This window comes from Lissotriton vulgaris, chromosome 2_1, assembly GCF_964263255.1.
Source record: "Lissotriton vulgaris chromosome 2_1, aLisVul1.2, whole genome shotgun sequence".
NCBI lineage: Eukaryota > Metazoa > Chordata > Amphibia > Caudata > Salamandridae > Lissotriton > Lissotriton vulgaris.
In genome coordinates, this window is record NC_141687.1 from 1,732,377,049 (window position 1) to 1,732,392,275 (window position 15,227).

Below are 15,227 nucleotides of genomic sequence, written 5' to 3' on the forward strand. Positions count from 1 at the left end.
AATTTAAAAGGGATATAAAATCATAATTTTTATGTGAAAACTCACGGGAAACCTCCAAATTAGGCTAATAATTGAATTATTGTTAAGAAATACTGACCGTTTGCAATAGAAAAACATTGCAGATTCTGTCACCCTAATTGAAACCCAAATTTGGAAATCTTTACTGCAGTGATATTCAATCTTTAATCCTAGACTTTTCAAAATTCAATCGCATTGGTAATTTTTTCTACTTTAGATACCTTGCATGTTTCCATCTAGTGAATTTAATTTATTGTGTCTGTGCATCACATTAAGTAAGATGCCTTGAAATCTGATTCACTACAGATTAACAATATATCCCCCTAAAATCTTGTGATTTCACAATTGCAGTGCTATTTAGAAATTGTTATACTTCTTATTTCCCTTAATAAATAAATCTTCACATGCCCGATGTCTGAGCACCCATCTTTACACAGCTTATTACATCCTCTGGCTCAAACAACCCAGAACCAAAAATTATCATTAACTATGCCTCTCACCCTTTAATCATACTTTGCATTGGCAGCAGGGCTGATGAAAAAGGCGAAGCACCTCCTAGCAAGCTGATGTAAAAAAACGGCACCGCAGTGATTATTTGTTTTCGGTGCTTTGGGGAAAACATTTCCAACCATATTGAGGTAACCCTCCCAGCGCCTTCCATCACTCCCATTTTTCATACAGTTTACGTTATCTACCTCTTTCACTTTAAACTTATAAAGCACATACCCCACGAAAACACAAATAATATAATCAATGATTCGTCTAACTTACATCTTATTACTGGCATGGTCGATAAGGGTGACATCATATTCATGCTTGATGAGGCCATAACGAAATCTGAATGGAAAAGGGAAAAAATAACATGGAGAATGAAAAACTATATCATATAGGAGAATGACAATTTATCTTGAAAAAGAAGAAGGGAAACCAAAATAAGTATATTAAATTGACAAACACATTGCTATTTCTTTATTAGAACTAATGATTGTGACTACAGCTATGTAAGGGTTAAAGTACCCCTGCCATGCATTGTAAGGATGTTGCAAGTCACCAATGAGTTTTATAACCATATAAAAGAACCAGGATGAAAGAGTAAAGAGGTTCCTTTATAAGGTTATGAAACTCTAAGGTGATTTGCTATGGCCTTATATTATACAGTAGGGGGTACGTTATTCCTTATTTTTCATGGTCACACCATCACTTTTATCACAAGTCACTTAAATCCTTGGTGTTTAACTCTTTCCTATGAAAGAGAGTGGATATTTGTAAACATAAAGAATAAAAAGATCATCTTTAGTGCAAAATTAAACACATTAAGAAAGCTTTTATATATGATTTGCAAAATGAAAATAATATTAGAATTGGTTGGTTACAAGTCAGTTTTTTAAAAGGTGCAGTATCTCAGATTGTGTAGAAACATACAGAAAAAATCTAACTTTTGTATAGTTACCTGAGGAGTGCAAAAATAAACATATTGCCATTAATATCTACTTTCTGTTCCTTAGGGCTCTGCTTAATTATGCTTGGTGACATGACTTGTCTTTCGCCTCAGCTGCTGGCTCTGGCAGCAGGCATTGTTTCTTTAGAACTAACCTGTAATGAGTTATTACAGTTGCGTCGCTATGTCATTTGTAGGAAAGTGCCCCTTTTGACATGGTGCCCCTCCCACTTTTTGCTAAGTTCCTGCTAACCAGGTCATCATTACCAGTGCTGTACCCTAAAATTGAACCATTGTTCCAAAATTGGGATCACTAAGTGGTACACCTGGTACCTAGGCATTGGAACAAATGAGGGTTCCTAAGAACTGCAGCAGAAATGGTGCCACCCTAAGGGACCCCTCACCAAGCTCTTTCAAACTGTCATTACAACTGTGTGACTTGATGCAGAGAAAAATTAAGAGTTGACATGGCAAGTATCCCTCTGTGCCATGCCTACCCAGCACTGCATGTGTTACAGGTAAGTCCCCCATACAGGAGGTCTACCAGCCCTAAGGCAGGGTGCACTAAAACCATCTGTGGCCATATCTGCATCAGTAGATGTGTCCCTGAGACATCTAAGTTTACCCTTAGATACCACAAGCGCACAGGGAAGCTATACTGAGTACATGGACTGGTTACGCGTCATTTTGGCTTGACTGTGCCCATGGTATTTAGTACCAAACACCCCATTTTGATAAACCTGCGCTGATGCCAGTGCTGGATTTATTAATCTATACACCCTATACACCTTAGAGTTGCCCCCTGAAAACCTACCAATCCATATTGTGTTCACTGACTGGCAGGAGAACTACCAAACCATTGGGTAGCCTGCAAGCACTTTGAAATGTTTCCTACAGTGTTCATTGGAGAGAGGACCGACTCCCCTGCAGTCCGCCCGACAGGCAGAGTCTGATCCACAGCCTTGCAGCTCCTTGGCCTGACTGATGCTGCAGAGGACTAGCAGAAGATAATCATGCTCTGGAAGGTGAGATTTGTCTCCCAACTGAATATGAAGACACCAGGACGATAAGGAGCCATGCAGCACCAACCACCTAGGTAACGGACACACTGCACCCAACACCAACAGCGAGAGTCTCCTTTGGATTCTCACTAAGGGTGGGCATAAAATCCGTTTCGCGGGCGAATTTGCGGATTTTCCGCGATTTCGCGATCCGCGAATCTCGCGAAATCGCGGTAAAATCCGCGAATCAGCGGGGACGAATTTTCAGCCAAGCAAGGGTTACAGCAGCAGGTGCAAAAGTTGAACCTAATTTCTTTGTAACCTTTTACAAAAGGGTTACAAACAAATTAACTTCAACTTGGAAACCTGCTGCTAATTGCTTCCTGGTGCCTCGTTGCCTACTTGCAACTATTCTCTGACCCTGCTCTGACCCTTGAAGCAGGGTCAGAGAATAGTTATAAGTAGGCAATGAGGCACCTGTCCAAGGAATTAAACCTCATCAGGAAGCACTTACAGATATAAAAAACAGGAAGAAGGGAGAGGATGGCAAATACACCCATTTTGAGTTGTCAGGAGGGGTTAAACTAAAAGAGACCTTTACAGCACAATTTTCATATGCATTTTGCTAAAAATAAAAAGCTGTATGTACTGTAGGGGCAACTCAGGAATCTGGCCCTTCAGAGATCCGGCCTCTCTTTCTTTCTCTCGTTCTCTCTCTCCCTCTCTCTTTCCCTCTCTTTCTCTCTCTTTCTATCTATATATCTATCTATCTATCTATCTCTCTTTCCCTCTCCCATAAATGACTGCATGGGTAACTTCGCTATGCAAGCGGCTCGCGAAGACGCAAAAAGCCCTGCAAACACGCAAAAAACCCCGCGAACACGCAAAAAACCCCGCGAACATGCAAAAACCCAAAAATCCGGAAATTCGCAAAAAATCGTGAATTTTGCGAATCGCGAATTCGCAAATCTGCAAATTCGCGGATCGCTAATTCGCAAAATTCGCCCATGCTTAATTCCCACTGCACCATGATCTAGCAGCCAGTGTGGGATGTCAGCATCACTGAGAACCACTTTGTGACTGGCCCAACTGTCCTGATTTTGCCCCTCCCAGCTGTTTGCCTCGAACCGCAAGGAGCATTTTTGGGCACCAGCACCCCCCCCGAACCCCCCCACCCCCCAACAAGTCTGCACCCGAGCCGTCTGGCCTAGGTTCTGAAGAACGGACTGTTTCTCCTTGACCCACTACAACTCCGAACCATAAAGGTGTACCTTTGAAACCGAATGTACCTACCTTAATGCATCAGTGATTTTTCCTTCCATAGGCTTGCATTGTGCAGAAAAGGACACAGGTTTAAATGCTTTACTAACCTATGTATATTTTTTTTTACAAAAACAGTACTTACCTTTGAATGAAGTTCCTGTTTTTTTCAGACTTATATAAAAAGAGGTATGATTTTTCTAATTTAGTCTCAGATTTATTCTTATAGTGTGTGTCCGATTTATTGCCTCTGTGAGTACAACACATGCATAGCCTCTTTTGCCTCTGTTAGCCAGTTGGGGACCCACCGGATTTGTGTTTAAGCCTGTGCCGAGTTTGCGGAGTTCTGCTACAGGGAACTCCGCAAAGTGCAAAAAAAACTCTGCTGCGCTACGCGGAGCTCCGCAAGCGTCAGAGTGCGTTGCATAAATGCTCATCGCAGTGATTTTCGTTGCCAGGTGCACCACAAGCTCTATATTTGGTACTCCTGTTCATACAATGACCCAACAATATTGCAAATTAACAAAGGGGCAGAAAAAGGCTAGAAACTCAAATCACTTTTTGGATTTTGTCTTACTGGCAACAATAGCTACTTTTGGCAAACAGACATATTCCATCCAATAACGACTTTCAGTAGACACTGTGTCCACACCGTGCTGATGATTCAATGACTTTTTTGTTTATCCCAGTTCCTTGCTTTCCTCCCCATTATTGTGGCTGTCGAACCCAAGGAGAGTTTTTGGCTCACTGCTCCTCAGTCGTGGCTCATGCAAGTAAGAGAGGTTGGGCCCAGTGAGGGAAGATGTTAACAGACAACAACGAGGGAAAGTTAATTATTGTTTACATTTTCCCTAGACATTGTCTATGAAAATTACCCTCGCCCGGCCCCACCGACCCATCGATCTTACCTGCGTGGGGTGAGGCTGCTGTGTCTGGAATAGATCTTATCTTCCCTCAAGTCTGCTTGTCCCTGCCTCTCCTCACTCTTTTTTGCACCCAACTTGTCTTTACAAATGAATACCCCCACACTCCTGCTCGACACCCTTGCCGTCCATGGTATTGTTAGTCGGCTATCATTAAGTAGTTTACAACCATTTCAAGACGGGTGCTTGTATGTGTGCATACGTGCAAGTGAGCAGTGGCCACCTTGAAATGTTTTTTTCTTTTCCACTTCAAAAAAGATTTTTCCTTAAAGCAAAAGAAAAAAACATTCTAAGATGACTGCCAACATTCTAAGATGACTGCCAAGCATGTGTGCACCTGTGCAGTGACCACAATGGGATGGTTTTCCTTAAAAAAGTAGAAAAAACAATCCAAGATGGCTGCCACATCTACATCCACCTGCATGGGGGCAGCTAAGGAAAATCACAGGCATTGGCAAAGCCAACAAGCAAGATGTTGCTTTTTAGAAATGGGCTTGTTGCACTCTCGAGATAAACTGATTCTATTCCCCACAAAAAAACTCTGACTGATAAGATGAGCGACATGCAGGCAACATCAGGGGAGAACTATGAACTCATTTTAGAAGAGTCAGTAAGAGATTAAAATGAATACATCAAACACATGATTAAGCTGAGGTTGTTAACGATGCATAGTACAGCAGCCTTCATTTAGAAAAAAATGCATCAATTTCCAGAAATATACAAATTTATTCAGCATTGCAGTATCTAAGGCAGTACAGCAGAAGCCCAGGAGCCTCGGAATAAACCCCTTGATATAGTTGTATAAACCAGTGTCATTGATCCGCATGAAAGCTGCTGCACTTGTTTGACAAGCCACAAAGAGGTAGAGATTCACCCCGCTGTGGCTCTCACTTTTAATTGCATATAATTTAAGTAATAACACAGGTAATACACACAATGCCTCCCAATCCTGGTGCAAGTGGGGAAATGGGAGATGTAGAGAAGCGTTTAAAATTTGCCTTTTTTTGCAGGATCATACCAGATTTTTGCCTTCTTTAGCCCAAGCAATTTTTGTTGGCTATCGGACTCTGTGCACCTAACTCCTGAGAAGCTGTGGAAAAGTGCTTGGGCTCTCTTGTCTAAGCTTGGTAAAACTGGCATTCACTTAAATGGCACATTTAATTTTCATTTAATTTCTAATATAAGGTATCTGTAAATTAAAGGCTACAAGTGGGCTGCAGCACTCATTGTGTTTTCCACTGAATTAGCATAGTACAACATGTCTTCTGGCATGCCCTCCCATCCTGTTAGTGAAGTTTTCCAACCTGACAATACAAACCTTTTGCCAGGCTTAAACCTTCCTTTTTTATTTTATTGATTTTTGATGTTACAAAAACTTACAGCACCATTCTCAGAGAAAAGAAAGGGAAAATAAATAACATACTCTGTGGAGAAAATCTTCTTGAATAGTCCCACATCTCATGCAGTGGGGTGTAGCAAGAACACCCATTCACTAGAGCCTGGTGCATGTGAAACAAGTTCTGTGTCGGTAATTGAATTGTATGAAGTGGAATTAGGTGGTCATGGCTGCTTCTCTGTGGGTGCTTAGGGCTTCTCACCGGCCATTCACATCTAAGTGTTTAGGGTCTCTTGTCCAGGAGGCCCACAAGTCGGGGAATGCCTAAGGGCTATGTATGACCAACAATTTATATATTGCAGATGATTTATGTCAAATGGGGGAGTTACTAGTATCTGGACTTCCAATGGATTGTATCTGGGAGCTCTGTCACGTTGGAAGTGTATGGTTGCAGGGCATATCTTGTTTTGTATGTAGTGATAGAATTAAGTTCTATGTAAGCCGCACTCTGCTTACTGGCTCAAGAAGGGTTTAATGGTTGTAATAGTCATGACGGACCCCTGGACAGAGATTCCATTCAGGTCCCACCCTCTAAGGGGGAGATTTATGTTGGAAATGCGCCACGTTTGCGTCACGCAACTGCGGCGTAAACATGGCGCATTCCTACAACCCATTTACAACGTGACGCATCTAGGCAGATGCGTCACGTTGTAAAGCCCTGCACCACTTGTGGGCGTTCCGGCGCAGGGTGGGCGTTCCGGGGCAGGTGCGCCTCGCAAAAGTGGCTGAGTGAAATCTATAACATTTCACTCCGCCACTTTCAGGCCAATGCTGCATCAAAACCCTGCGCCTGCTTCAAGCAGGCGTTGGTCTTGACGCAGCATTGTAGAGATGGGGCACTCCCAAGCCTTGCTGGAGCTGCGTCGCAACTCCAGCAATGCGCCACCTTTACGGCACAGATGCGTCACGCATCTGTGCTGTTTTTGACCCATGGTGCGCCGCATTGTAAATGTGGCGCACCATGGGTGGCGGAGCAGCGGCGCAAAATAACTGGCGCATCCCTGGGGATGCGCCAGTTATAATAAATCTGCCCCTAAATCCCTTGAGAGAGGACACCTGGGGGAGCCATCATCTTGTCCATAATCGGGTCTCCTTTGTAGGGCACTTGTTCCTGCCCCGTTTCCACTGGGTGTCGCTCCAGACCGGGCAGATAACATGTGTTGCAGGAGGGAGTCTCCGAGTGTAGGCCACCATAAAATAATGTGAAATCAGGGTCTCTTGCATGGCCCATCTTTCAGATGTTGGGTTTTCTTCATGTTCTTGCCACCATTAGTTGGGAACCACCAGGTGTGCCAAACTGTAGTTGGAACAGATGCCTGGCATGGCCAAACCCCCTTCAAACATTGACTTGTGGCATTTAGTCAGGGTGATCCTGGGTGGGCTAGAATCCCAGATAAAGATTTGTAGACTTTCATTCAGGAGCGAGAAAAAGATCTTAGGTGAAATAGTGGTAGTTTTGTAGATGGTATAATAGTTGACAGAGTCTCACCATTTTGAAGATGTTCAATCTGCCCAAAAGCAAGATTGGGAGAGAGGACCAGAAGATGTGATATGCCTGTAGGTTAGTCATGAGGGATTACAAGTTCTCTTTCCAGGCCCAATGACTACTTTCAGTGATGTAGACTCTCAGGTAGCAGAACCCATCAGTTCAGTTCTGGAGATCTGCAGCCCAGGGCCAGGATTGCGTCTGGTTTCCAACAAGGAAGAGTGTGGATGTGTTAACATTGACATGTAGACCGGCGCATTGTGGGGAAGTCAAGAAGATATGGGCAATCAAACAAATCAAAGGCATAGTTTGCAGGCTGGTTTTGAAATACAAATTTGCCCACATTTGACTTAGGACTTAAAGCTACTTTCAAAGTATAAAACTACTTTTTTATTACATATAAGTCACCACTGAGGACAGCCCTAGGTGCACCAACGGTAAGGTGCCTAGTTATAAAAAGCAGGGACAATATAAAATATGGTTTATATACCCTGGTGAGGTTATTTCCCACATTTTAGTGAAACTAGCTCCATGGGCTAACATGGGGAGGCTTTACTAAACTTTAGAAAAGTCTACCTTTTGCCTAGATTGAGCTAGAACAATACTTCAAAGTATCAAAATAATATTTGTAATAAATACAAAAACTTGCCAAGGTCAGATGTACTGAAGGAAAGTAGTTTTAGAACTTACTTTCTTGAAGTTACCTAAAGCAGCCACATAGCAGCCTCTTTCGAATGGCCAGCTTTTACCAGCTTGGGCAAAGGTGCTCCCTGATTAGGTGTAAAGAGGCCAGGGGCTGAAATCATAGAGAAATCTGCTGTCTGCAGATGCCAGAACACGAAGGGGGCTAGGTAGCCAAACTAGTCTTCAAAGGGAGAAGCACGGATAGCAAAGGAACCAGCCACACCTCCACTTCCTGCACCTCCAGCCAGATGTGAGCCCCTCTAATTAGATTAGGAGAGGGGCTGGTAGTGGAGGGTAGGGAAACGTTAGCCACACATGTGGATTGGGTTAGCCAGACCTGAACTCCCAGGAGAGAATATTTCTCCATGTTTATTACAAATGAGATGTGCATTCTGGAACAGAACTGTGCCACACGTCTCAGGAGGTGGTAATTACAGAGGATGGCAACTTGAACACCACTTGTTGTGGGTACCCCTCTCTTGCCAGCCCTCAATCTGGAATAAATATGCAATAGCTGCACTGTAACTCAGATCCCTGCTAGGAAACGTCTGGAAAAGGAGTGCCCTGCTGAAAACGTGGACTGCACAAAAAGATTACTGCACTCAGTAGAACTGCACCTGCTGTGCTCTCAAGGAATCACAAAAGATGACTTTGCCTGTCTTAAAAGATTTAAGAGTGGACTCCCTCCCTGATCAGGATCAGTCACCTGCATCAAAAACCACATGAGAAGCCCAGCTAACAAACTTCACCTGGACTTTAATTGGATTGACATGGTGTATTGTGGGAACTGTAACTCTGGAGGAAGATCGACCTCAAAGATGAGAGTCAAGCTGGGATTGTCGAACAGCGACTTGACCGGACTGTGCAGGTTTGCGTTGCTGAAAGACTCGGAGCTATTCGGCGTTGACCTCCAGAATTCATGAACACCATCCACTCCGGATCTCCGTCAGATCCATGCCCACAACACATCTTCAACAAAGCCAGCACATCCATAGCACCCCATCTCTGGAAAGTCATCAACACTTCCTTCGAGACAGCAACCTTCCCGGAGAGCTGGAAGCTGGCCGAGATCAACGCCTTACTCAAGAAACCCAAAGCGGACCCCAAGGACCTCAAGAACCTCCGGCCCATCTCCCTGCTCCCGTTCCCAGCAAAGGTCATCGAGAAGACAGTCAACGAACAACTGACCCGCTACCTCAAGGAGAACAACATCCTGGACCCTTCCCAGTCCGGGTTCCGCAGCAACCACAGCACCGAGACTGCCCTCATTGCCGCCACCGATGACACCAAGTCCCTGCTGGACAACCGAGAAAAGGCGGCCCTCATCCTCCTGGACCTGTCAGCCGCCTTCGACACGGTCTGTCACCACACACTACGAACACGCCTCCACAACGCTGGGATCCAAGATAAGGCCCTGGACTGGACCACCTGCTTCCTCTCCGGCAGAACACAGAGCGTCCGCCTTCCCCTTTCCGCTCCAAAGCCACCGAGATCATCTACAGCGTACCCCAGGGCTCATCCCTCAGCCCAACTCTGTTTAACATCTACATGGCATCGCTCGCCCACGTCACACATCGACACAACCTCAACATCCTCTCCTATGCCGATGACACCCAGCTGATACTCTCCTTCCAAGGACCCCCACACCGCCAAAACCAACCTTCACAAAGGAATGAAGGCCGTTGCTGAATGGATAAGGAACAGCCGACTGAAGCTGAACTCGGACAAGACGGTGGTCCTCATCCTCGGCTCCAACCCTTCGGCCTGGGACGACTCCTTGTGGCCGACCGCACTGGGAACCTCTCCAACACCCACCAACCACGCACGCAACTTAGACTCCACCCTCTCCATGACTAAACAGGTCAACGCTGTCTCCTCCTCCTGCTTCAACACCCTCCGCATGCTCCGTAGGATCTACAAGTGGATCCCCACTGAAACGAGAAGAACAGACACCCAGGCCCTTGTCAGAAGTAGGTTGGACTATGGAAACGCCCTCTATGCAGGAGCCTCGGCCAAACTCATGAGACGGCTCCAACGCATCCAGAACGCCTCTGCACGCCTGATCCTCGACATCCCTCGCCACAGCCCCATCACAACCCACCTGAGAGACCTGCACTGGCTCCCAGTCAACAAGAGGATAACCTTCAAGCTCCTCACCCATGCACACAAGGCACTCCACATCACCGGACCAACGTACCTCAACAGACGACTCAGCTTCTACACCCCCGCCCGCCAGCTCCGCTCTGCCGCCCTCGCCCTCGCTACAGTCCCCTGCTTCTGAAGAGCGACCTCAGGGGGCAGATCGTTCTCCCACCTCACCGCAAAGACCTGGAACACCCTCCCCATCCACCTATGCAGACCCAAGACCTGCTGACTTTCAGAAAACTCCGCAAGACTTGGCTTTTCGAGCAGTAGCAGCATTCCCCACCCCAGCGCCTTGAGACCCTCACGGGTGAGTAGTGCGCTTTACAAATGAAATGATTGATTGATTGATTGATTGATCCCAGCATCGCTCTGCAGTAGGCCGCTATCATCGAATTGAAATACAGATTGACGAAGCCGATTGCTTGATGTTGAGAGAAAAAGCTAAAAAAAAGTTACCACGTGTAAAGGTAAAAATTTGACAGACCCCAACCACTCGATGTATCTAACCTGCACTCCATCACAGTATGCCTGAAACTTTGACTTGGTCCAATTCCAGCACAACCAGTTACTGGTGACTTTCAAGCGCTAGAAAGCACATTTTTGCATTTAATCTTATCTCTGGCTCCCTACATGGCCTTTTTGTCATTTTGGTGCCATTTTAAACATAAAAAAATTCTCTATTTTTAGAAACTCATGTTGGATTGCTATTGTGTTTTGTGTCTTACTCACCGGTCTCCTAAGTTAAGCCTGACTGCTCGTCAGCCAAGCAATCAAGTGTTGAGCAAGGATTAATTTAACAAGACTTGACTGGAGCATATTTGTGATTATGGTGTTATTATTAGTTGCAGGTACCTGCCTGCACCTACTAAAAAAACACCTTTTAACAGAGGTCAATGCTGAGTTACGCAATTTTCACCTCCAGAGAGATTCTGGAGTTGTGTATGGCTTAAAGAATTGCAGTTGCTGAAACAATTAGGGGCTCAGTGGACAAGCTCTGGTTGTCGGATGGGTCTCCCCCTTGGCGCCGCTTTTGTGAATTTTTCTATATATCCCTTGTCATCCTCTGTGTATTGTTCCCCATGTCGACCAGCCGCGGTGGTGGCATACGAGCTCTGCTGCCTGAATTGTTACTCTCCACGGTGGGGTCCAAGTTTTTAACCTCTTGTTGTGTGTGACTATGCCCCTGGTGGGGTTAGTCCCATATGCAGTGGTCAGTATCGGGATAAGGCTGCCCTGCTATTTGGGCACAATGACTGTGCATAGCTCAGCCCACCTGGGGCTCAGCAGACCAGCTCCGTCCGGTCACTGAGTTGCAGCGGTGAGGCGGGCTGCACCATTTTCGTGGACCCAGGGCTCTTTTGAATGTGCGGGCAGGTGCACAGCGCGGGCAGTATTACGTTTTTCTGGGAGGTAGCCATGGCTGTGCAGAGCTCAGCCCACCTGGGACCCAGAAGAGCAACACCTGTATGTTGCTGGGTTGTTGCACAGTGGAATCTGTACTATCTTCACAGCCCCAGGGCTCTGCTGGGGATGTGGGCCAGATAGTCTGCTTGGGTGGTATTCTGTTCTTCCGGGGGCAGTCCACTCCATATGCTGGTTGGGTCACACCCCTGCCGATGCATTGTATGTGCGCCCAGTGACACAGTGGTACCTGCTCCCCAGGCCCACCCTTGAATCTAAAATTCCACCTTCCTCCTCGCATGGGCTGGCCAATGGCCTCAGGGGGCCAACTCTCTGGTATCTGGTATCAGTATGCCTCTATCCAGGTGAGTTCCCCGACCTCTGCGAACCCCAGCTCTGCCTGCTCCAGACTCAATGCCTCCTCTCCACCATGCATCTCCCAGGAAGCTGCTGTAGTATCCTGTCTCTCGCACCCAGTGTACTTTGTGGGGCTGCAGGGATGGGGTCTCCACACCCAGCAACACTCCTTCAGTGCGGGGGTGCCTCACTGCTATGTCATGCTGCCCTGCGCCTCCCAGTTGACATCTTGAGAAATGCAGGCAGGGCATGGTGTCTGCCAACGATTGGCAGCTGTAAGTTGTCGCATTATGGTTGTCTGCTTTGGTGCCCCGGCTGGATTGTTTTTGGGAAGGCTGTGTGGCCACCATCTTCAGGGTTCATGCAATAATCTAAGCCTTACTTTTTAATACTTATGTCATTCCTAATGTAGGCCATAAATACCCATAGGACAGGTTGCATGGTAATAAAAAATGAGGACATGTAGATTTAAAGTTTAACAGATCATAGCAGTGAAAGAACTACAAAGGTGTTTCACTGCAGAAAGCCAAGCTTTCTAATAGAAAAGCACTGTGTTTATAACTTCTTACAATGCACAACTTAAGTTTGGGACAAGCTAAAACATGATTCTATGAGCCATTGTAATAGGTATTTAAAATATAATCAAATTTAAAATTTCTGTTTTTAAAATTCCTCTTTTAGAAAGTCTAATACATAAATAGGGCAACCCAATAGTCCCCAATGTACTGGGTATAATCAATGATAAAAAACAAGTGTACCTTGAGGAATCATTCATCTATAACTTGATTTTTCGAACTGTCACGTGTGTGAACAAAATATTCATAGATCAGGGAATTTCTCATGAATTAAGAAATTGTAACTATGTTTGATTCAATCAATTTTATCAAAAACACAGAGAAATAAATACATTTATTATATCATGTAAATCATCAATTGTACTACTAACTCAGTGAATGTAATACACAGCAGTAGCAAACACCTTTTGTTGGAAACTGGAGTATGGACAGTGCATAAAATCAACCATACATTGAAATTAATTAGTTATTCACATTAATGTCATTGTGCATCAACAGAGATAAATGAAAACAAGGTGTAATTGCGTTGACATTTCGATCTCTTTAACGGTCTACAAGATCCACGGGACCAACTGTAGGAAGGTAACGTTGCACCATGAATTTGATGGAAAATCACTAACATATATATTGATAGTCTGGAACCTTTTTCAAAAAAATCTTTTACATAAATTGATAAGCTGTATGGGTTATTCAAAAGTTTTGGCTTGCAACATAACCAGAATCAATCCGTTCTCCACTCGACTAACAGAACGAGAAAGTGCCATTTTCCTGCCAAAGACAAATGTGCCATTTTCAGTGTTCAGGGTCACCTAACTGTTAAAGGCTCTCCTGTGGTGAGATGCAAATTGCTCCTAGACAGTGGAAAAGAATCTGGGTGTGGAAGGTATGGGTCTTCATGAGAGGATGGCTAGGACGCAGCTGTGCGCCTGCCCGGATTACTCTTCAAAGGGGCCTGCCCTGGCCCACACACAAGAACCTGACACCAGGCCATCCGATGCCTTTTGTTTCAGTAGCCTGACAAAACCCAAAAGAAAATCACGAATTAAACAGAAGAACACAGTGTAGAGTTAGAAAAGGGATGCCCCCCATCATCAAGCTGGCTTAGGGAATAAAAGTGGCATCCCTAGAACCTGAAATCAGAACACTGTGTGGACATATGAAGGACTGAATAAGGACAGCCCTGCAAACTATGACCTGAGAGGAGCCCTGAAGACTGGACCTGCTCCCCCTCTTGTTCCCACTAAAAAGAAGTGGACTCCAAGGGTCATAAGGCTATCCTCCTGTTAAAGCTATAGTTAGGCAACAAGCTGAAATAGGCCTTTTTCTGCAACAGACCAGGTGATCAGGAGTGAACACTGCTGCAGCATCTACCTGCTACCCTGAACATTTGTAAGTGCCTCACCTGAGGTTCTGGGGGGCTTTAGAAGTGTACTTCTGTTATGCATTGGGACTTAAGGGTAAAGTCACAAGGTAAAAGCTTTGACCGGGAGAAACTAGTTAGGATAAACCCTGGGAGTAGTTCGCGTAGTTGCGCTACGCGTAGCTACGGGAATTGCACTTCGCTCTACGCTAGATACGCGTAGCGTTACGTGAACTGCATAGTGCACTGTTCGCAATGATTGCACAGAGCTGAATGCTTGACAGCACTGTGCAATCATTGAAAATCACATTTAGCACAGTGTGAGCTGTCGTTTTCTGCCGCTCGAGTAGATTTGTACTTGAGCGGCAGCTTTCTCAACGCAGAGCATAGGCGACCACTCGTAATGAGAAACCAGACTTCCCCGTGTTGAGAATCTCACAGGGGAGGTTGATTTTCCTTGTTCGAGATCGCTAACGACGTTGCTGATGGCAAACGAGAAAAAGTCTCGCCGGGATGTCATTTGCTCGCTCGCGGTCGCCAACTTGACTTTGAGGACCACGAGCGAGCAAAAAAGGCCAGCTACGCTACACGATTTTGCACTGTGCTACGTGCAATTCGCGTAGCGCAAAGTAGCACAAAATACGCTAACTTCGCGAGCGTATCGTAGTTGGTGGCCCAGGGTTAGTTAGGATATCTGACCTACTCTCCCTCATGGTCAGCGTCAAATAGCGTATAGATCCTGTTCTACCACTATGACTTGGCAATTTGTGCTACTTGGCGCTATTTTTACTTAAAACTTACAATTCTTCATTTTAATGTAATTTTGTTTATTAAATGATTCATTTTGGAATTTTCTTTGTTTTGCATTTTAAATGTATTGCTGTTTTAGTGCAGCAAAGAAACTTTATGCATTGCTTCTAAGTTAAGGCGGACAGCTTTGTGCCAAGCTACCAGAGGGTTGAGCACAGGGTTATTTAGTGACTTTTGTATTCCCCCAGACAAAGGGTATGATTATTATTATTTAGAAACTGAATAGCACTCTGAAGAGCTATGTCTCCCAAGCAGAAGCACACGTGACTCTTGTTTACCCTACTATTGCCCTCAGAACCCAAATTGAAATTGAACACTTTACCCGGGGTACCTTGGCGTGCAGTCAGGACCAGCCACCCAACACCCTTTGACC

The 15,227-nt window shown here is 45.2% G+C and overlaps 1 protein-coding gene across 1 annotated transcript in view; it reads right to left on the reverse strand.

The window, feature by feature from the left end:
• The window catches only part of LOC147733205 (uncharacterized), a 618,178-nt gene extending 617,339 nt beyond the window's left edge, over positions 1 to 839 (reverse strand). The window contains exon 1 of the mRNA XM_086957739.1: positions 790 to 839. Within this exon, the coding sequence (XP_086813865.1) occupies positions 790 to 832 (43 nt within the window). The 5' untranslated portion in view covers positions 833 to 839. The remainder of the gene's footprint in view (positions 1 to 789) is intronic.
• Positions 840 to 15,227: the final 14,388 nt, after the last annotated feature.